The sequence below is a fragment of the Cryptomeria japonica genome, chromosome 2 (genome assembly GCF_030272615.1).
Source record: "Cryptomeria japonica chromosome 2, Sugi_1.0, whole genome shotgun sequence".
Taxonomy (NCBI): Eukaryota; Viridiplantae; Streptophyta; class Pinopsida; order Cupressales; family Cupressaceae; genus Cryptomeria; species Cryptomeria japonica.
The window spans coordinates 321,258,607-321,283,279 of NC_081406.1; the positions used below are offsets into that span (position 1 = coordinate 321,258,607).

A 24,673-nucleotide genomic window follows, 5' to 3' on the forward strand; every position below is an offset into this window, starting at 1 on the left:
CTAGAGGCGAATGACTCCTAAAACATGTTTAGGAATGTCAGTTTGGGAACTGCACAACAGAATTGTGTTTGAAGATAAATGAAACAAATTTTATTATTTTGTGATATTTGCCTAAAACAACAATTACAATTATGTGATGCTCAAGTAAAATTGATTATTACTTGCTAATATTAATTGCAAAAACTAAGAAAGTAGAGAATCTTAAAAGATATTCAACGAGGGAAAATCGATACAGGAAATCTAAGTATATTAATTATGTTTCATACACCTATATGGCTTTAGTAAAATGGTACATAGGCGTGGATGCATCAATGCATGCATAGATAGATAATTTAAAAAATAAACCTACATATCTTCTAAATTTTGATAAGGTTATGCTGCTGCATATAGTTGATATGATGCTATTGTATATATTCCTGTAATGTCCCCTTCTCAATAGTGATCAATTTATCCGTTAACCTATTTCAAAGGCCCGCAGGTTAGTCAGGAGCAGTAATTAGGGTTTCCTATTTTCTTGGAGGATGCTTTGGCAGTTTTGGTGGCTTGCATGTTGGAGTTTTACAATTCTAAATCTGAATTCCTTCTAGGTTTTCAAAGAGCTTCGCGATGGTGTGACATGCAATTGAATCTGAAGACTTTTCAGACTTACTATTTTTAGTAAGTTGCGATAGCTGCTCGAAATGTGGTTATTTTGGACACTATTTTTAGCCGTATGCTATTTTTAGTAATTGCTATTTTTAGCAGTGCAATTTTTAGTAGGGTTTCAATCTAAGTCACCGTGTTCGCCGAATTTTCGGCTTTAGGTTTGAAATTCGGCGAACCTATAAAAAAGTTATAAAATTCGTAAAAATTTGTTTGAAATTCGTACGGCAGAGGTTAGTATATTTTTTAGGTTATATTCGCCGAAGTTTTGACGCATTTCGCAGAGGTTTGAAGGTAGTTTGTCCATTTTGAAGGGTTTTTGCTCTTGTTGTCCATCGATGTAAGTTGCTCGTTCGTGCTGCAAACCGCCATTGAAACACTTTGTTTGTGCTCTATGCGTGTGAGCCCCAACCCCACCGCCGCTGTTTCCCTGCAGTGCCCCCATCGCTCTTGTTTCCCTGTAGTGCTCTGTTCGCTTACGATTTGAATTTTTTTTGCTCGATAGCTTACGTTTTGATATTGAATGTATGTTAGGAGAGTTTTAGAATAAATATTTCATATTAATATTAAAAAGATTTAATAATATGATATCTTAAATAAAAATAGATTTCACGGTAAATATATTTAATATAAATCTTTAATCTATCAAATAGATTTAATCTTTAAAGATTAATATGATATCTTTAAATAAAAATAGATTTCACAGTAAAAAGATTTAATATTAATCTATTAAATAGATTTAATCTTTAAAGATTTTATATTAATATTAATAGATTTAATCTTTAATCTATTCATATTTATTATTTGATCATTTTTATTTATATTAAAGAAAAATATTATATATATTTAAAAATAACAATAACATTTTTATTTATATTAAAAAAAATATTACGTATATTAAAAATAATAATAATTTATATAAAGCCGAATTTCATCCAAATTTTTTTTCGAATTTTTTGTGCTTGCCGAATTTCATCCGAATTTAATAGGTGCCGGACTCGAACTCGAATTCGAACACGGTGACTTAGGTTTCAATAAGGCAGTTCAGATGGCTATTTCTGGCATGTCAGCTTGAGTAGATGGATTTCCAACATCCTTGGAGTTATTTTTGGCAGTTCAGAGCTTATGTTGGGCGCTTCATTGTTGAGGTAAAATGTTTTATAAAGTGAAATAATATTTAAGGCATGATGGACACCTAAGGAGGAATAAGTTGATTTTATGATATAATGCACTTTATTACTTTTGGACGCCGCATTATATTTTATCGATATTTTTATAAAGTATATTTGCCTCATTGTGAAGGTCGATTTGGGGAAAAGAGAAATGAAATGTAAATTTCAAAATAATGTGAAGTGAATGTGCATTTGGGTTTGGCGTCCATTTGGAGGGAATGTGAATTTGAATTTGGAGACACAAAGGCTATAAATAAGAGTGCTAGGCTCTTGTTTTGGCATCCATGAATATTTTGTAACGAAGTGCTGCCGAAATGGAGACTGATTTGCTTCGAGGAATGCATACCTCTTAGCTTGTTCTTGGCTTCTTGCTTGAGAGACAACAATTAGTTGAGATTGTGAGGCTGTTCTTTACACTGAAGAACAGATGGAGTTCATTGTAAGGGTGTCTTTTGATGTTTTCTGATGTTTTTTGGGGTCTTTGTGAGTTTCCAGGTTGCTGGTTTATTGGGGAGCTGAAAGTAATTTTCAATCATAAGTCTAAGAGGGATTTTTTGTTGCTTCTGGGTAATCTCCCATTATTTTCCTATGGTCTAGGTGCCCCATCCTGCTGATTTTCAGGTTCTAATTCGCAGCTTTGAATTTTATATTGAAAATCACCCCTTCCTCCCATGTTGCACCATGCTTGTGGCTGTCTTGGGAAGCATGCATTAATTGTTAGATCATATTTGCAGCTGGGTTTGGGTCTTGTCTTGGTTGCCTCCTCTCTAGGCTTCATTAACATTTTGTTTCAAGTCAATCCGCTGTGTTTTGGAGGAGATAGGAGTGTTTTAGTGTGTCTTGTGTTGCTGGTCTGTATTTTCAGTTTGCTGGTTAAGTATATCAGACTTTAGCGTTTGGAGTTTTGGGGTTGTTTCCTTGGTTGTGAGCCTCTTGAAATCTGGGGAAAAACATTGGATATCATTTGCAGCTGTTGGACAACAATTATTACTTGATTTGTAATGCATGTTTCATATTGTAATGCTAATTAGTAGTACTAACAGCAAACAACATTCTGATTAGTTCCTTATTACCCACTGCATAAGTGGAAGAGGCTGGTTTACCGCCTAGCTTAATATCTTTTCTTTTCAGCATTTTGGTTATCAGCGAATAACGTATTGCTCCCACTGCATAAGTGGTTGAGCCTTCCATTTGAGTTTGTAATTCTCCCACTGAATAAGTGGAAGTGGCTGGTTCAACTGCCAACATGTAATGTTTTCAATGTTTCATTTTCCTAATGCTAATGGGTGCTGAATGTTGTGTTGAAAATTGAAAAAAAAAAAATTAAGGGGAACATTTCAATTCCACAATGTCTTTGAACTTGGCTGTCCTGTGCTAGTTCTGCCTACATATCTTGTGAAACTTCCATGGCATTTTGGCTGCATTTTAATGTTAAAATTTCTTTACACAAGTTTCAGTCATTGATTTCTGAATAAATGCTTGTGCAGTCCAGCATTACATCTTACTTTTGGTATAAACATATCATGTTAATGACTGATCCTTTCTCTTTATTGGAACTAGGATTCTTCTTCTCTCAACTGAGGATCTTCAACAACAATTTGAAACAGAGGCATCTGACTTCATAAAACATCCCTCACGGTATGCACGGAATTTTCTAGAGTATTGCTGTTTCAAAGCACTTGCTGTGGCAACTCAACTCACTGATCATGTCAGTGATAAAGGATTTCGTCGCCTGACATTTGATATGATGCTTGCTTGGGAGGCCCCTGCCATGACAAGTAAGCCCTTGCTGAAGGTGAGATCAGCTCTTGACTTCTTGCTGTACGCTTGCATGCTGTTCTTGGTCCCAGAGGCTGTTTTGGCGTCTCAACATTATTAAAATCTTTCATTCATTCATTCATGTTATGGAAAATAATTAACAAAAGCTTTTTGACAAATTTCTTTGAAGAGAACCAATGCGGATTCACACTTTTGCATTTTATAGCTTGTGGCATCTTCGTTTAAGCAGTTGTCAGATTTCTTATTTAAATTGGTTGTGTGTGACATGGTAATGATTTGATCTGTCAGCACAAAAAACTTTCTGATTTGTTGTATGTGACAGGTTGATATTGAGAACTACGTTGGTCCAGAGGCTTTTGAACGATTAGCTCCTGCAATTCCAACTGTTGCAGATGTAATCACTGCTCACAATCTTTTTGATGTACTTACATCTTCAACTCGAGGTCGGCTTCCTTTCCCCATCTACGATAAGTACCTTGCAGGGGTTGAAAAGTGAGCTCTTGTGCTTTTATCTGCTTTCTTTCTTTTTGGTATGAAAGGAGAAATGTTGATTGCATTTATGATCTGGAAAAAGCACATTTGCAGTGCTGGTAGATTATACAATCTTACGTATTTGATGCTTACAGATGTGTATTTGGTACTCACAAATAGTATTTTTGATTTATTTGATTATAAGAAGTGAATATTGATTCCTGTGTTGATTGATTTTCTTAAAAAAGTGAACTATACAAATTCAACTTAAGGTTATCTTCTCTTCTTATACAGGTAACAATAATTTAGCAAGGTTAGATAAGCATAATGAAATTGTTATTGTCAAAAGAAAGAGCAGCAAATAGTTATGTCAGCAATTGAGTGAAAATATACTTATAGGAAACTTAAAAACTTCCATCAACCAAGGAGTATATTTCCAAATGAAGTTTGATTCTCGCCACTATATCATTCTAGGCATTTTCTTTAGCATTTGATGGACAATTATGTCTCCACCTTGGTGTAAAACCTGGACAAGTAGCTAACCACATTGAGTAGAGAAGAAGATAAGAATTGCAAATGGTCTGCTGCATGTGTTTATGTTTCTAATTTTACAAATTTGGCAATTTAAGATAAAGATGGAAAAGATTGGAGGAATGGATTAAGTTGATAGAGTGAAGGGTAGCGTAAGCTGACCGCAATATATGGAAACCTTATTGATGGAGTTTGAGATACAACTTCAGAATAAGATAATCCAAGGTTGAGCATCCCCAATTAATCTTTTGAAGATTGATGAACACCCAACTTCTTGCTAAAGTCCCATCATGCATTTTAGAGTGCATTCTCATCCTGAAGTTTGTGTGTTAGATGTTTGCCTCTAGCATGATTGATTGTTTTTATATATCATTGTGGTGGAATTTGAACAAAAAGTTAATCCCATTGGGGCACTTTTTAGTCAACTGAAAATAGATAGAGCAATTATATTTAAACATATGCCACCTTCAACTCACTGAGCAAAAACTTCAGCTGTCTAATTAAAATTTTAAATAGCTTGTGTCTCAAGGTATAATTCCTGTCCATTTTCACGAGTCTTTTGCCAGATTTATAATCTTATGGTTCTGTCCTGGAGTTGAGTTTCTCAGTCTTATTCGCTTCCTGTTTAATTTTTCTACTAGATTAGTCAATGATAATCTTATTCTTTATCAATGTCATGTTGGACAATTGGAATTGATCACATGAAGAGACGCCTCCATCTGCTAAATACTCTTCTTGACCCTGTTGTATATCTTGACAGAAAATTGTTTTTAACTTTTTATTAATGCCATAAACAAAAGTAGGAGGCAGAATAAAGTGTGATAGATCCTTACTTAGGTAAGGTACATTGTTAAAACTTTACTTTGTGTCCTAGTAATACATTACCATATATATAATAGCTGCATGCTTTATTCTTCTGTATGGAAGAATAGATACCTATGAGCCTGTGGACCAGTGAGGACTGACCTTGTTGGAAGACTGTGTAGGAAATATTGCACTTCTCTCATCAGGATTCATTCATTCTTAAGCCCAAATATGATAGTTATATGTGTTCATAACTAATCACAATAGTCTTTGACTTTGGGGTTCTTGTTCCCCTTTTTAAGCTATTTGTACCTATTTCGTAACCACTTGTTTTGATGGTCCCCGTTATTATGTATCTTTTATCTCTATCCTTCCCCTTGGTGCTATTTTTAGTCTCTAGCATATAGTTATGCAATTTTTCTCGAGTCAGGGGACATTAATCTAGTTTCTTTCTTTCTATCTTATATACTCAACTATTTATAACTTTTATGGCTTGAATTATGTCTTGAATGCATTATTTTTCTACTTATATTTCTATTTTTCTTTTCTTTGCTGTTCTAGTGACAACCAATATATGCTTCTCTTCTTTCTCTCATTCTATTTCAATTCTATTCACATATTTAAGCTAGGACAGTCCTCAGCATTGTGGTCACTTGGACCACACTTTGGTGTGTTTGCAAGCTGTCCTTGTTTGTTATATATTCGGCATTGTATGATAGGTCCACTTTCTTGTCATGCATGGTTGGAGTTCTCGGCTTGCATTTTCCACTGCTAATATTATTTGAGGACCATTGATTTCTTTGGTTTCTACATTCACTTGATGGTGTTTGCTGGAGCATCATGTATTGCTTATCAACACTACAACTTTTTAAGATTAGATGGTCACTTACATCATGTATGTTGTAAGTTCAATTTTGGGACCATAAAATGGGTGAAAATAATTTTTCTCATTTAAGATCCAAACAGTTTTTATTTATAACCAATAGTTGGAAACTGGGGGGTTTAATTTAAGACAAGTTTTCTCTTCAATTGAAATCGTAAGAACTGCTTTGGTTGGTCCTATGGATATGGATATCTTTTCGAGACAAGGTAAGGGCGAACTTCCCATTTATTGAGAAGAGGATTAGAAGCATGACACACATCTATGACGTCAATTGCAATGTTCTTTCCTCAATAAATTCATATCTCTTTTGGTTTACCAAAAATAGAAATCTTATGATGATAGGGATACGTATATAGTAATCATAGACACTCATGGAGTAGTGAAACACATCAAGTATGAACCAAACACAGAGCATACACATAAAAACACGGAGCATGCACATGAATATATGTAGACACGAAGTATACACACTAAGACAAGTATTGTTAGATCCTTCTCATTGACTAGAATGCATCCATAGATTTACCCTAACACATTTTGGAATCAACTTGTTTATGGAAGGAAACAACAAATCAATAAAATGCTAAGTAAACTCAATCTACCATTAATGAGTTTAAGAAACAATGAGCATCTAGTGAATAAGCAAATTATGATAAACATTATGACTAGCTAATTATCCTATAACCAATCGTTGCTTAGTTTGGTAGGAGACTCGAAAGGTGTCATGTCCCCTCCTTGATCGTTATATATATATATATATATATATATATATATCCTAAATAAGCAATTATTATTATTAATTAATATTATAATTACCAACGAATGATTATTTGAAATTTATTTATTTTTTAAATATTATTATTATTTAATTATTATCTATTACTAATAATATTCTTGAAATATTCAAATAAAAATAAATTGATATTATATTATAAACATAATTTACATCTCATCCACTATCAAGCATCGATACTTAAGTGGATCAATGCCATTCCAATCAGCATAATGGGATTTTGTCTTTGTTATTATTTGTATCCATAATTGGATCAGCTCCATCAAGCATTGGCCTTTGGCATCAAACAAGTTACATAGTTTGAAGGATAAATCAGATACAAGCATTAACGAACAGGAATCAGAATATATAGATTGTGATAGAAAACAATAATGAATGATGCTAGCCGATTTTTTAAGATAGTAATTGATTAAGGGCAGTGATCAAGATTTGGAAAATGACTAGTCACTGAGATGTTATACATAAGAGGCAGCAACTGAAAGAACAAAGGTGGCGCAACCTTTTAATATGCAATCGACTAGTTTGGATGATAGAAACGACTCATAATGGGATGACAGAAGTTTCGTATTATTAGACGCGACTTCCTTATAACATTGTTGACTTCTGTAATGAGCCACAATTTACGATGGAAGACAGCAGCTAAGACTTTAGTGAATAAAAGAATTGTACCTGTGAAAGTAGTGAATACTATAGGCGGATTATTTTGTAAAGAATGACCAGGCAATCTGTTGTTAACTGGCACTGAGTAGACTTCATGTTTAAGACAACCATCGATTACAAAGAATTGTTTTGGACAATGATTAATATGTTAATATAAACAAACAGGAAATATACCAAAGGGTGCGATCTCCTAAATTCTAAGTGCCCCGCGATTACTTGTGATACGATATCTTTCTGACTATGATAACATAATCATGGTGTTGAGGAATATTGACTCATGGTAATTAAGTTCCAAACGTGAAAGGATGTGTGTTTGAATGCAAAAGATACAATCTAACTTGAAAAGACGTGATTAGTCTATATTGACTAAAACCAATAAAGAGATACAACCTTTCTATGAAAGGTTAGGTGAAACATATTAGAAGAGGAAAGGGTGGCAGATCATTAAAGGACGGAGGGAGATGCCGTTAAGGGAATGACGATTATCAAAAAAGTTGGGATTGCATCATTGGCAGTCAACTACTGTTACTGCAGATCAGTATGCTGCAATCATGTTTTAATGTTTGTTATTTAGACCTGCATTCTGTTCGGAATAATAATCAATGAATATACCTGTTGACGTGTATTTTGTACACTATCAAACACAGAATAAAATACCCGAGGGTACCTTATCCTCTCTTGAGTAAAGCCTCTGAATGCTGAAGATATCGCGAAAAGGATCAATCAGGATGACTTCAAGGTTCTTCGTTGTAGGATCTCTACGTGTGGATAAGCTCTCTGTGGTATGATGTGATTTTGCTGGAATCACAAGGGGACTTACACTTGATGACTGAACGTTTGATTTGCTGGAATCACAGGATTTTACCGGTTTAGATTTGAAAAAAGGAAAAAAGATGAGGGCGAGGAAAGGATCTAATCCTAATACTAAGAATGTAGGAGCAATGAATGATCTTTGACGAAATTCTAACTAAGTCTTGTTTTGACATTACAGGAACATCTCCACAAGGTTAGTGCGATCTTTGAAGGAAAGCTTTATGATGTTCAAATCACCACTACCGACATAGACACCATCAGGCTGATGCATATCAATGAAGAAGCGACAATTGAAGTTAAGCTTAAGCTGAATGATTCCAGTTGACTACACAAGGCAAGTCTGCAATCAACAAACTGCTAGTAGTATGGATATACGAATTTCACCATCAATCAAGCACATTTCTTCCACTCATCTAATAACATGAAATCAAGTATGAGAAGTATAGAGACCATGCAAATTGTCGAATCGACCCATAAATTTCACCATTTCTTCAATGAAGTTTTACAAGTCTCTTACAACAACATCTTGGCAACAATCTTTGCCTTCTCTCTCTACTCTACTCTAATTGCTATTCTATCAACTGCTAATCACCTTCTAACTACTCTCTATTCACTAACTCTATTCTATTGCTCTAACTCCTTCCAACTGTCTTTACAAAATGAAGAGCCGGGGCTTATATAGTGCCCACAATACAATTCGATGGCTCAGATCAATTTGAGATCAATGGCCAGGATTCAACAAAGAAAACCCTAATTAGGGTTTGTTACAACCATTATATAACATTTAATGCTTGACCAATGATAAAATTGTATTAATTGGACACATGTCCTCTCTGGAAAATTCGACCAATGGATTGCTGGGGTAGGTACATCGAAGTTTGTGCCACCTTCCATGAGTTAGGTACATTGAATCTAGACATGCTGAGGTGGACCACACTGACTGGAGAAGTGATGACTAGGATGCCACCTCGTCTGACACTTGTAACTTGGTAGATATTCAACTTGATGTTGTTGAGAAGCTAGCTTTAATTAATTCATCTGGAACTATCTGCTTCTTCAATGAACCCTTTGCTCTGACTTCTTTTGTCTCTGATGTGCAGGATGATGATGTACCTCGCCTTGTAATGCTGGATTGGAAGAGGTCGCCTTTGTTGATGCTTGACCGAAGAAGGTTGTCCTTGTCGATGCTAGATTGGAGGAGGTCGCCCTTGTCCTTGCTTGATCTTCTTGGAGGAGACCGTCCTTGATCTGGCTTGATTTTCCAACTCCGGGATCTCCATTTGATGCCTACACAAAATATTAAAGTTAGTCTTTTGAGCATCAAATCTTAGAGCATGAAATTTAAGACCTTTCAAAGGTAAAACTTAAGATATTAATTTGAAAAAAAGTCATGATGAATCAAGAATTACACATTTTCAAATTAATAATGAATGGAATTTGGATCTTCAAGACTTAGACTTTACAAAATTGCAATGGGATCACATTAAGTCTTGAATAAGAACTTCAAAAATGATTCTTCATACCTCCTCCTTTGAGTGCTTAACTACAAAAACTTGAAAAAAATGATGAGAGAAGACCGGATTTTGATGGACAAGGCTTAGTTTATAGTCCTCCTTTGGATGAATTACGCCTCCATTAGTCTTCAAAAGAATTTCGCCCTCCTTAGTCTTCAACACTTGGTAGAAATTCGCTCCAAACAAGCTATATTTCGCACCTATTATTTGCTCTCCAATTTCGCACTTAAAGGAATGATTGAATGATTTGAAATGTGAAGCAACACTCCTCCAATATATAGAGCGCTCACCTTCCACTTACCCATGAGGCCGACCTAGCAAATAAAAGGTGAAATAATAAATAAAACCTCAAAAGGAGTAGGCCGACTTGTCAAATAAAGGCAAAATAATGCCTTGTGCGCTCAACTTTTTTTTTTTTTTTTTAAAATCCAAAATTAATTTTAGATGCCTCCAAGGGAATTTTTATTAATTTCAAAGCTTAAAAAATTAATTTATTAAATTCAAAATGCCTTAATTTAATGTGAATTTGATTCAAAATCTCCAAAGGGCTCAAAATTAGCAAATTTGGTGAATTCGTTAAGAATTTCAACGCTCAAGCAATGTAGAAAATGAAGGATACCACAAATTTTGCCCTGGGCCCTTGGTGAAGGCCAGAAGCGATTTTCTATTTTGTGACTAAAATCCTCAATTTTCAAAGGCAATATAATATTCATCAAGTTTCTTGGGGTCCTTTTGCCTTATCTCATCCTTGCCTTAGCACAATTTTGAAGAAAAGTTGTAGTTTTTTGCAAAAATCGCTCTGGGCCTTCAGTGAGGGTCAGGAGCGCTTTTGCAAATTTAAGCTTGTCCATGCCTTGTTGTTTCTCCAAATTATCTTCAACGGATAGAACACACCCTCTTCCATTTATTTTAATCACAAAACTTGTTTTGTCCTTGCAAGAAAATTGTACTTTTAGAATCTAGCTCCGGACCTTCAGTGAGGGTCAGGAGCGCTTTTGCAAATTTAAGCTATTTTCTCTCACCTTTCCCTTTGAAATCACCTTGATAAGGAAGAACTTTCCTTTTTCATGCTATGAATAAATCTTTAAGCCCAACAAGTGATAAAATAATGTGTCTTTCAGAAAAATCGCTCTGGACCTTCAGTGAGGGTCAGGAGCGCCTTTTTTGCTTCTTGATATATTTCCTTATTCTTTAGACTCCCAATCGCTTCTAAGGTATAAAACATCATCTCTTCCTCCTATCCAAGTCAGGTTTTGCCTCAAAATTTCAAACAAAGAGGAGAATCTTGAAAAATCGCCATGGGCCTTCAGTAAGGGTCAGGAGCGCCCTTTGTTTTTTGGGTTGATTTCCTCCTTTGTTGACCACTCAAATTATATTCAACGGATAGAACATGCTTTCCTTGATCTCTTCCAATCATAAAATCACTTTGATCCTGCGAGAATAGTGCAAATTTGAAAATCAAGCTCTGGACCTTCAGTGAGGGTCAGGAGCGCTTTTTGCCATCATGATCAAATTGTTTCACTTTTCATCTCGAAATTCCTTGGCTAAGTAAGATGTTATCTTGTTTCATGCTATGAATAAATTCTCATGTCCAAAAAAGGATAAAATAGTGTGTCCACAAGAAATTCGCCCTGGGCCCTCAGAGAGGGTCAGGAGCGAATTTGCCTTCTCTAGGCAAAACTCCTTCATCCTTTGGTCTTCAAACGGGTTTGGGGCTTCATCATGCTCATTCCACCGCTCTTCTTGCCTTTAATACCTCATCTTGACCACAACAATGCTAAAAATGACCTTCATGGAGAATTTCGCCCTGGGCCTTCAGTAAGGGTCAGGGGCGAAATTATCTGTGTTGCCCAAAATTCAACAATTTTCAAACTTTCAAACTTTCAAATGCATCCAGTAACGTCCAATCTTCTCTCCGGGAAACCCTGCACAAAACAAGTTAGCCAAAATTAGCGAGAAATAAACTTGAACCACATTTTCGCCCTGGACCTTCAGCAAGGGTCAGGAGCGAAATTTACAATCTAGGCTAAATTGCTCAATCTTTTAGTTTCAAATCACTTCACAGGGCTAGGTAAGATCATTTTCAAGGCCAGGAACAAGGTTTCAAATTCAAGCGAGTTGGCAAACGAAATCTACAATGAATTTCGCTCTGGACCCTCAGCAAGGGTCAGGAGCGAAATTCCCAATCTTGGCCAAAATTCATCATTTTCTCAAGGTGTTCAATCAATTCCAAAGTCCAAACAAAATGCTTTGCAAATCAAAATTTGGTCGAATAAGGCCAGGAATGAGTCCTAGGTTGATTTTCGCCTTGGACCCTCTGGAAGGGTCAGGGGCGAGATTCGCATTGGACCTCCTGAGAGGGTCAGGAGCGAAATTCGCTCTGGATCCTCAGCAAGGGTCAGGAGCGAAATTTGACTTTTTGAACTCTCCGACAAGATAATTTTATGGAATATAACATATAAGTGACATTTCCTTCTATCTTTCTTCTTTCTTATACTTTAAGTTATATTCCATATATACTTTCAGGATGTTTGAGAGTGGTTTCAGACCTCCAGGAGTTATATTGCAAAATCTAGTTTTTGGAGGTTTTTCAGTTTCCAGACTTAGTCAAATTTCAGGATCAGGACATTCAGATTAGTCAAATTTCAGGATCAGGACATTCAGACTTAGCCAAATTTCAGGATCAGGACTTTCAGACTTCATCGCTCACCAACTTGACCTAACTCAAGCAGAACCTGCTATCCAGGTGATCCCCTTGGCGACACTCAATGTGCAAAGGCTAACTGACAAAACCCTAAAAAACCTAAAGAACAAACCCTAGAAAGCAAAAAGCAGGGGTCCCCATTTGCAATGGGGCGATGTGTGAAATGGTCACAACAATACCTCATATATATATATATAGTGTGTGTGTGTGTGTGTGATGTCCCCACCCTAGTGAGGACATAGAGTTAATGAGTTAGCTTATTTCTTGGACCCTCGTATGCTAACATGGTATGTACAGAGGGTCATTGAGGCAGTTGATGGAGGAATTGTTCTTCAGTTAAGTGTTGGGTGGAGTTCAGACTTTGTTTGAGCAGTTTCTGGCTCCGTTTGAGACACTTGCTATTTTTAGACAGGCCCTGACTATTTTTAGCAAATGTTATTGTTACCTAAAATTTCATTACCCATGTAATTTTAGCCAAAGGATGCATTTTTATCAAATGATTGCATTTACAAAAAGGTACATTGCAGTGTTTTAAAAAAAAAAAAGAGGGTATTTTCATTTGTATTGAACAATGATAGATTACAAATTGAGTTCATGCATTTGAAGCATATTTATACATGCACTGAATTTCTTAAAACCTCACACAAGCCGTGAGCTTAGCATTTCTATCTTTCCTACATATCCAAAACAGAAAAGGATAGAATCAAATAGTGAGTGTAAGGATAACCAGTCATTGCCTTGGGTTGCTTTGACTGGTTATTGGCTATCCCGTTGCCCTTATGACTGTTTTCTCGATCTTCAAATTCTGAAAAACCCCTACTTTCCTGCACAAAAGAGAAGAGGTGTTAGATCCAACAGATTTAAGCAATGAAAGATTATCCTACAATATATCATTTATCATTTCCTATCTTATTTCTGTTTTGAAAGGGCGGGAAAGATAAAGACACAAATCACTGCTTCAGGAGAAAGAAATGTTTATGCTAATGTGTTTGTTTCATGTGCAGATAATTAGTTACTCTAATTGGCATGTGCCCCTGACCGAGGCTCCCTTCGGGTATGAGCCCGACATACCTTTTAGAGTAACTAATCTCAGAATATCAAAATGGAATGATGAAGAAACCAACTGAAGTATCAAAGGGACATGTTTGTTTTAAATATGAAACCTTTTACTTTACTATTCATGATATACATAAAAGAAAACATTAATGGATAAACTGTTTTAAGGGACATATTATTTCAATGTGAAACCTTACAGTATTTAAAAGGGTCAATACCACATAATGAAGATAAACAATTCAATGCAACAGGTTGGTATAGAAACAGAGTATCTGAGTTATTTTAATGCATGTTCAAACAGTAAACTTCAATGAAATCAGAATCAACTGGTAATGAAATGAGTGTCACGAGCTCGTGCTCGAACTTCATTTCTACATAAGATCAAAATGCACAGTCAGGAGACATAAGGTAGCAATGGCATTTTATGACTAATTGGAGCAAGGAAAATCTGCACTGTTATTCAATCTATGTTGGTAAGTCGGGGAGCATTTTCAGTTCACCTGGAGACTCCTCTACATATCTTCAATTATTAGAGACTTGCATTCTCAAGAACATTTTTTTTTAAAGGGGAAAAAGTCCACTTTTTCATCAATCACAGAATATTTGTATTTGCTACATGCACAATTTTTCAGAATGAGCTTATCAGCATGTATGTGAAGTGCGGAAGTTTGGGAGAAGCTTGTAAAATGAATACAGTTATTACAGCATACAGAAGACATGGGTACCTTCACAAACCAGTCACATTATTTTACCAAATGCAACTAACAGGTCTCCAAACGAATCATTTCACATTTGCCAGCACACTCCCAGCATGTGCCAAAGTCGGAAATTTAACAAGGGTAAAACACAATCTCATCAAAGAATGCAATGACAGTCAAGGAAAAGAAAGTTCAGTCAAATGCCTAGACAATACAAGTGCTGCAATATCAATGACTGTTCTTAGAGGATGTAATGAATGAAAGAGAAAGCTTATAACGATTACCAAACATCAAGGATATCAAAGATGGGTGAACCACAACTTACAAAGCTTTTTGCAGGTCAGATGTTAGTGGTATACTAAGGAGCAAGGCATTCACAGTTCAAGGACACCCCACTATCATAAAGTTCCACAGAATGTGTGCTTGATAACCAGTACAAGCATGATCCTTTTGAACTTAAGTAACTCTGGAAATTGCTATGAGGAAAAGTACAATTCTCTCAAGGAAAGAATGTGGATACTTCATCAGCTAATAATCTAACATTCCGGAGATTATATATAGCTGTTGAAAAATTGATGGTTTATCTGAAATATGCATTCTATGGCGAACTGGCTTTTTTTTCTTATTCTTCTATACTGTCCATGCTTTATAGCTGCAACAAATGCTGAAGGTCAAGCATTACTTGAACTCAAAGCAGGACTAAATGAATCTACAGACGTACTTGGAACTTGGGATCCAAATTTAGTGGAACCCTGCACTAGTTGGTCTCACATCACCTGCAGTGGAGGACATGTTACAGCTGTGCACTTGGAATCTATGGGATTTTCAGGTACCTTATCCCCTCATATTGGCGAGCTGACGTACCTCAATATCCTAGGACTAGAGGATAATCACATATCTGGTAGCCTACCACCAGAACTTGGTAACATGACAAATCTACAAAATTTGAATCTGTCAAACAATGATTTCACTGGAGATATCCCTAGCTCATTGGGTCGGCTGTCTTATCTTCAGTACTTAGTGCTAAAAAAAAAACAACAATCTCACAGGAGAGATACCATCTTCAATAACAAAGATTTCAACTTTGATAGAAGTGGACTTGTCTTTTAATGATCTCATTGGACAAATCCCAGAAGCCCTATTTCAAAGACCTGAATACACTTTCTCGGGTAATAAACTTAATTGTGGTTCAAATTTACAGCACCCATGTGCTTCTACTCTCAATTCAAATTCAGGTGGTTCCAAATCAATAGTTGGAATCCTGATTGGAAGTATTGGAGGGACAGTTGTAGTTTTGACATGCTTTATCTTCCTTTTGTGGAAGTGTTGGTGGTTGCGCTACAGGAAAGAGGTTTTCGTTGATGTTTTTGGTGAGGATGACAGAAAGATTTCTTTTGGGTAGTTGAAGAGGTTTTCATGGCGTGAATTGCAGCTTGCAACAGATGATTTTAGTGAGAAAAATGTGCAGAGATAAGAGAGGATAGCCTATTTCCTTCTAAGATCAGCACAGACAGAGCACGTTACTTCCCTGGCTGACATGTATGCAAAATGTAAAACAAAAAAACAGACAGAGCACGTTACTTCCCCGACAGATGTGTATGAAAAATGTGGAAAAAATAGATAGATCACGTGAATTGTTTGACAATACTCCTCATAAAGATGTCTTCTCACGAAATGCAATGATTGTAGGCTACGCACAAAATGGGTTTTTTTTTTTTAAGGCTTTACACAGATTTGAGATGTCGAAGAAACAAAAGAGAAGATGTATTATAGTAAAAACCCTCTTCATACTTCCAACAACGGCATATTAACAGAGAATAAAGCAAGAAGGAGCCGTTTCATACCTGTAGAAAATGGGATTTGCTTTTAAAGAGAAGATTCAGAAAACCCCAGCACGCCTTCAAGAAAAAGTCTAGCTTCTAATGCACAGTCGCGACCTGAGTTGTTCAAAAAAACTGCAATCAAATTTATCTTGGGCGGCAACACCAGTAAAAACACATGTTCTTCATCAAAGACTTCACAACGCGATGGAAAAATCAGAACAGCAATGGCGGCACCAAAGGGTCTCAAACCCTCGAAAAGCTTCTTAATTGTTTTCATTTTGCAAAATGGGAAATGTGCGATAGGAGTGTAAAGCTTTTAGGGTAACAAAAAGCCCTTTGTAATTTTTATATTTTCCTTCAAGTCCGCTGGGCTTTGTGAAAACAAAGTAAGAATAAATAAAACATATTTGATAATATAAATGTTTAAATTTTTCATCGATATTATCAAATATGTTTTATTTTATTCTTTTTATATATTTTTGTTTTCTTTCTTTGTCAAAAGCTGGTATCTCTTTGTAAAGGTATTTAATTACAATATAATTATAAATTGTAATTAAATATTATTATTTAAAATGTAAAAGGTGTATCCATGTGCAAGAAGGAGACTAAGTCTTTTGACTTAGTTTTGAAGGATGAGTTAATTTTGGAGAGATAAGGCTCTCATTGAAGAAGTCTTTTCGGTTTGGAGACATAAGGAGAGCATATAGGAGCATGCATAACCACTTGGGAAATATTCAAAAGGAGTTGAGATAATTTTGGAGACAAGAACATTTTTATAGGAACATGAGGTTGTTTGAAATCAAATGGAGTGAATTTAGGGAGGTTGGAGCACTTTTAGGCAAAAGGTCGAAGTTGGACTTTTCCACCATTTTGGGGAGCTTTTATTACTTGGTTGAGCTTTTTAAGGCTGTTTCTAGTGGTCTGTTGGGTTGGTTATTGATTGAAGAAGACTTTTCCATGTTTGTAGCCCTTTTTGGTGTCTTCTAGACTCCTCTTTTTGAGGCCCTTTTCTTGCATCCGACTCAATCAGTTGGAGAATTTTTGTACTTAGTGCTTGGAGACACTTGATTTGGAGTTGGTTCAGATTTATGCAAGAACAGTGTTTTCAGAGACAGTTTTCTTGTCCTTAGCATTTCTTTTGCACGGATTCTGTAACTCAGATTTAGAGATATTATATATGTGATAGCATCTTTTGGAGCGATTTTCTATGGAATCAAACCTTGTTTTCCTTCCAATTTTTTGTGTACAAGCATGATTGATGAAGCTAAATTTGTGAGTTATATTGCTCCTTGTTTACTTGTCTTAGTCAGTTCCTTAATATAGGAACGTGTGTATGTTTGCAGGTCATAGTATGTGTTTAAAAGTTCAAAATTTTTGAGTGAAACATTACTATTCCTCATTGGTTCATCTCAAGACCTTATTATGAAATACTTATGCAAACTTATAACAGGAAAGAAGTGTTTATCAATTAAAGTAGAATATTGTAGACTGAGATCGGTTTTTATCATTTATCTCTCACATTTTGGTGTATCACCAGGTTCTAGTTAAGTTTAGTTCAGTTTTAAGTTCCATTTCTGTAATTTCTTATCCTTTACCCTGCAAAGTTAGTCCAATACTAGAGAGTATCAGGTGATTATCCAATAGGAACCGGCCTAGGAACCGGAGGTTTCATTTCAGGTTATGCATTGCCCACATGCAGAAGTGAATCCCATGTTAGGCCAGATTGCTAAACTTATAGTTTAGTAGGGTGCAAATTTGTGCTTTAACAGTTATTAAGTCACATTGACTTTTTTAATAATGTATATCACTTAAATTTATTTAAGTGACTAAATATATTCTCCATAGTTGGGCACCCCTTTTATGAGTGTTTTTACACTAGAAGGAATTTTATTATATTTTACAAACCCTAAAAGGAAAAAATCGTGGGTTTTGCATAAAGGTGCCCTTTTGAGAGATCAACATCATTCTTAATATTGATTACTTGATATCTCTTTCTCTGGTTCTTGAAGCTTGAGGGTTTCAACTGGATTTCTTCATTGGAGAACGTTCTTTCTTCATTGTATGGTGACTGTGAGACTATGAAAGATCAGTTGAATTGTTGCAGCTGTGATTGGCTTCATTCAGAGGTCAAATTGGTGCTTATTGGAAACAGATCTGATTTCTTACAGGGCAGATTTGTATTAGGTTTTCAGTTCTTTGTTATTGCTGGTTTCTCTGAGGGTTTGGACGCCTTTTTCCCAAGCTCTCAGCTTGCTCACACATAGGCGTTTTAATTCTTGCATTTAGGCGTGGTTTTATGTTGAATAAGAGCAGATCTACATTGTTTTTTTTTGAATAAAAATTCAGACTTATGCACTTGCTGGTTTTAAAGAAATCAGACCTTCAAATAAAAGCAAAGGATTCTGGGTATGCTTGTTATTTGTTCTCAATTTATTGTTTTCAATAATCAGCTTGCTTATACTTGTAATTTACAAGCATATTTCTTAAATACATATTGCATACTTCAAAACCTACAAACCCTTCTGCAACTTCTGTCTATCTCTATAAGATAAAACACAAATTTAATAAAAAATTGCAGCAGCAGTAGAGTTGGACCAGACACACACACACACACAGAGATATATATAATTTTAATCTGATAATTAAGCATTACTTAAGGAGTATGGTAATGAGACTTACATTTTGTTATAATAGGAATATTAGATGTATATTTGATACATCCATGTACATATGCATATAGAATACATGACAGTTTATTATATTAGTGGCCTAGTCTTAATTCATTTACCAAGTCCTATGAGTGGATAGGTTGGTATGTGTGGGAAAAGGCGAGAAAACCATCACAAGAGACGGTGAACCCAAGATGGGTAGGGACATAATCCTGGACCTTGAGGGAGCCTCTTTGTAGTTGGTGTCAGCATCCTATGAGAGTAAATCCCCCCTTCCCTTATTAGGTCTGGGAAATAAGCTAAGATAGAACTTAATGTAATGAATTGTAAATGTGTTATGAATACTAATTCATGTAATAATTTAAGAAATATGAATCAAAGCATAGTAATGTATAATAATATATGTTAATTATTGGTAAACTGGCAACTCTCCTAGTAGGGGACATTACAGAAGGACGTCGGTAAACTGCCCAACCCAACTAAGCCCGAGAGCACACAATATCCAAGTTATGGCCATTTGCATCACGTCCCACAAGAGGCAGGAACATCAAACCAGGACCAGATCCTTACCTTGAGGTGATCAATTCATTACTTAGCCCACAAGAGGTAGGAACGTCCAACCAAGACTAGATCCCTCCCTTGGGGTGATCAATTCATTACTTAGCCCACAAGAGGTTGGAACGTCCAACCAGGATCAGATCCATCCCTTGGGGTGATCAATTCATTACTTAGCCCACAAGAGGCAGGAACATCCAACCAGGGCCAGATCCATCTCTTGGGGTAATCAATTCATCATTTAGCCCACAAGAGGCAGGAACGTCCAACCAGGCAATCTAACTTGCTTCTTATCTTAGTCATAGGACTGTCACTTCTCATTACCCTTCCATTGCATGCCTAATTCTCAAGAACCCTTGTCTTGCTCACAAATATGAAATATGCCTAGGCCTACATTTTCCTTTGCATTGGGAGCATAAGTTCTTGCTTCCTAAGACATCATGGTCATCTCTAGAGATAAAGGTTCTCTTATGCCCTTCCTTATCATAGAAGGTTTTGTCTTTTGATATTGTATGTTTAGAGTATTCCTTTTCCCTTGTTTGGGTAGCATCAAGCCATGTGGCTTTGTTAATAGCAGCACCTTTGCAAACTGTAGTTTGCATGCATAAATCATCACCGTGCACCAAACCTTGGCTAGAAATCAGAACTCTAAATGTTCTGAAAAGTCAAAAATCCTTGAGCATATGAAGAATTGTTCTCTCCGTCATACTGTTATTGTGGAGTTTTCTCTGATCAGTCTGAATGCAATCACCAAAACAATGAACTTATCATAATTTGAAACCTTAGCAACCAATCATTGTGATGGCTGAAAACCTTCGACTCAGGAAACTTCAAGACTGGAAAACTGCTGCTGAAAATCTGCTTATTGCAAATGTTTTAACCTTGTGGATGTATGCTTGAAAGTTGAAACCAAAGATATCATGCACAACTGTCATACGTGCTTGAAAGTCTGTCATCATATATCTGAAAACTTGCCTGAAATGATGAAAAAATCCTGTTGATATCTAATGAAAATCCTTTGAAGTTCAGTCACTCTTGACAAGATTGCTAAGGATTTAACTAAAAGGGATAGATGGTGATCACAACTTTGCTGACTGTCAAAGAAAGCCTGCTGCTTACTAAAATTCCTTTTTGCTGATGATGAAGGTCTGATATGAACTATGAAGCTTAATTTATGCACAAAACAATGCTGTTTCCTCCTTTGATTGACTATTGGGGAAGAGGTGTGCCCTTCATTGCTAAATTGTACTTTTACTCTTTAATGTTGTTCTCACAGGTTGGCAGAATCATGCTCTGATACCACTTGTAATGTCCTCTTTTGTTAATTACCTTAGTTTTTGCCTTAGATTACTATTCTTAGTCAATAAGGGAGGGTTAGAGAGAGGGTACCTTTATCTTCTAAAAGGAAAATCCACAGTAGCAACCAGACTGACTGCCTGAATATTATATTCGTGGTTGATGGTCCCTTGAATGTTGGCAATGTCTTCTTATATTCATCCATTGGACTTGGAGGGTTATGACTTTCCTATGAGGTTGTGACCCTTGGAGTAGAATGCTGCCAATCGCATCACTTCATTGTCTAATCTCTGCTTACAAATCATTATTGTTTAGTTTATCTAATCCCTTACCTGTTTTAGAGGCGATTGCTGCTAGAGGAAAGGGAGAGGATTGATTCAGAGAGCAATAGTTATTTGTTATAAATCTTATTCCATTCAATCTTCTTATAGTAATCACTAACTGCTGTGAATGTGAGAAGTTGTGCTTCTGTTTGATCTGCTATGCAATAGGAATCGTATTCATGCCTTTTCTTTATATCTCTCAGTGTGAGGGAGGGGTCACACCTCTTAATCATGTATGCCCTTTGGCAAGAGACACACCCTTTCACCATTAGCACCCTTTGAAAGAGTGCATCCCTTCATTATTCCTGCCCTTTGAAAGGGGCACAACCTTTCACAATCAGATCTGCACTTCTTATTTAAATCAGATCTGCACTTCTGATTCCAAAATTATTCCCTCTCAAATGAGTTACTTATTAGAATATTAAAATAATGTTAATTTTAGTATTAATGCTCAATAGTGTATATTCTATTCTAGTTAGATCGTCTACGATCTTCTCAGCAGTTTCTTATTAGAAACTTGCTATTCTTGTAAATATTCTTGTATTATTTATGAGCGTCTTGCTCATTCTGTTAATTAATCAATTCTTTGAAATCCATATGCTTCTGCATTTGTTTTATGGTATCAGAGCTATAGGAGAATTTTTTTCGAAATTTTTTTAATTCTAATTTCCAATTAGTGGAAATTTTCAAAATTATTTGTGTCTTTTTAAAAAAATCCATCTAGGGTTTTTCAGTTTCCTAGCTCCTGTGACTACTTTGCGGGTTTGTACAGTCGCGTTTTTTTTTGCGACCTGTGTTCGGCGGCATTCGTGGCTTGGTGCACGACCTGCAGAGTCGTCGTGACCTGTGTTTGGCGGCGTTCGTGGCTTGGTGTGCGACCTGCAGAGTCGTCGTGACTTGTGTTCGGCGGCGTTCGTGGCTTGGTGCGCGACCTGCAGACTCGTCGCGACCTTTGTCCGACGGCGTCCGCGGCTCTGTGCGCGACCTGCAGACGTCGCATTGTTTTATGCTTGCTACTGTGGGTTATAAAACCCGTGTGGACATCTCTACTAGTGACGCGGCTCCCGTACCAAGTTTCCTTCGACTGCATTTTTTTTCTGGGCATCTCATGGCTTCCACGACCCTCTGAATTTTTCGATTAAGGTGTTTACCTTCCAGTTTTCATCGAAAATAAATTTTTCTTGCAGATTCTTGGTGGGTTTTTCGAAACCTAATCTGGGTAGTTGCCCGATTTTTCTGGGTGCATAGTTTTCCGTGCCTCGATTTTTGAGCCAACGGATTTGAATTTGGTTTTCAGATTCCTTTTGGGTTTTCTCTCGTCTTTCAGTACATTGGGAAACGTGCAAATGGCTTCTCTCACCAATCTGATGTTAGAAGGTAGTCAACGCTTTAATGGCCACAATTACAACATCTGGAAACAACGTATGTTGACCATTTTTGAATATAGGCGTCTTGACCAGCTTGTTTTGGGAAAAGAGCTCAGTCCTGGTTCACCTGGTGCAGATCAAGATAAGTTTGATGAACGCAATCGGGAGGCAGTTATGCTTCTCAAACTCTCAGTGACTGATGATCAGTTACCGCAGATTCCTTCCGGCAAGACAGCTTCCGACATCTGGAAGCATCTAAAGGAATTGCATGAGACATCCGACAAGAGCCGAGCATTCTTTCTAAAGAATCAGCTGTTCTCCATTATGATTTATGAACGTATGTCCTTACAGGAACACCTCACGAGGATTAAGGACATTCGAGATCAGCTCGAAGCTATTGGTCGGACTATGGAGGAAGAAGACATGGTAGTAATCACTCTGAAAAGTCTTCCGAAATCGTATGAACACTTCATTGAGACCCTCAATATTACTTCCACTAATGTTGATCTGAAGTTTTCAGAATTGTGCACCAAACTTCTACAGCAGGATCGCTGGAAACAACAATTTGGTAGTGGTACTACGTCAGCCTCCTCGGAAAATGCCTTCACAGTCCAATCCTTTCACAAGGATAAAGGCAAATTTCAGTCCTCTCAGTCTTCTCAGCAGAAAGGCTCTTCTCAGACACAGGATGGTGCTAAGAAGAAGAATGTGCAGTGCAATTACTGTCACAAGTACGGCCATATGAAGAAAGATTGCCGTCAGAGGCTCACTTTTGAACAAAAGAAGCAGGGAGGGTCACACCAGAAGGCGCATGTTGCTGAACATTCCGAGCAGAAGGAGTCTGCCTTTTATGCCTTTATGGCTAAGAGGTCTTCAGATCATGCTAGGTCTTCTGCTTGGTACATCGACTCTGGTGCATCACGTCACTTTTCTCATCGGCATGACTGGTTTACAAACTTCTCATCTTTCAGTGATTCCGTTGTATTTGGTGGAGGTGAGGAGTATACAGTTGTTGGCAGAGGCACTGTTCAGATACAGTCTGGTGGCAGGACTCTCATTTTCCTGAATGTGTACTATGTTCCTGGTATGGAACTTAATCTGCTCTCTGTCAGTCAGATTATGAGGAATTCTCCTCAGCTAGATGTGGTGTTCAGTGCTCACAAGTGTTCCATCATTGATCGGGAGACTTGTCTTACTGTTGCTGTTGGTCTAGAGGATCATGGCCTATATAGGCTTCTTGACACTGGTGATTCTCCTGAAGTGGCTCTGGCAGCTCGTGTTTCTCCTCTCAGCACTTTGTGGCATTAGAGATATGGACATCTCAACATTCAGTATCTCTCTCAGCTATCTCGGGAGGGACTTGTTTCAGGGTTACCTGATATTCAGACTCAACATCTTGGAGTATGTGGCGCTTGTCAAGCTGGCAAACAGCATCGGACTTCATTCACACATGGAAAGTCTTGGCGCACATCTAAGGTACTTCAACTACTTCATGCTAATATTTGTGGTCCTATGAATACATCTTCTGTTACTGGTTGCAAATACTTTTTGCTTATTGTAGATGATTTTAGTAGAAAGATGTGGGTGTACTTTCTTAAACACAAATCAGATGTATTTAGTATCTTTCAGAAGTTTAAGTCCTTTGTTGACAAAGAGTCTGGATCTAGCATCATTACTCTTAGGACAGATAACAGGGGGGGATTTTGTTCTTCTGCATTCTCCAACTTCTGTGATACCCATGGCATCAAACGCCAATTGACTACACCCTACACTCCTCAGCAAAACAGTGTTGTCGAGCGTCACAATCGTACGGTTGTTGAGATGGCTCGCTCTATGTTACAACACAGGAGTGTTCCGAATAAGTATTGGGCTGAAGCAGTGTTTACTGCTGTCTACCTCATTAACCGTTCCCCTACTCAGGCTGTTAAGGGGAAGACTCCAGAAGAGGTTTGGTCTGGTTGGAAGCCTAAGATCAGCCACCTGAAGGTTTTTGGCTTTGTTGCCTATGTTTGGATTCCAGATGCTAAGCGCTCCAAGTTGGATTCGAAAAGTCAGAAACTCATGATGACAGGATACAGTGATCACCATAAGGCCTACAGACTGATAGATATAGACACTGA

General features: G+C 36.9%; 1 protein-coding gene across 1 annotated transcript in view; it reads left to right on the forward strand.

The window, feature by feature from the left end:
* The window catches only part of LOC131027209 (uncharacterized), a 147,174-nt gene that overhangs the window by 31,597 nt on the left and 90,904 nt on the right, over positions 1–24,673 (forward strand). Inside the window, exons 2-3 of the mRNA XM_057957214.2 lie at positions 3,375–3,609; positions 3,916–4,085. Of these exons, the coding sequence (XP_057813197.1) occupies positions 3,375–3,609; positions 3,916–4,085 (405 nt within the window). The remainder of the gene's footprint in view (positions 1–3,374; positions 3,610–3,915; positions 4,086–24,673) is intronic.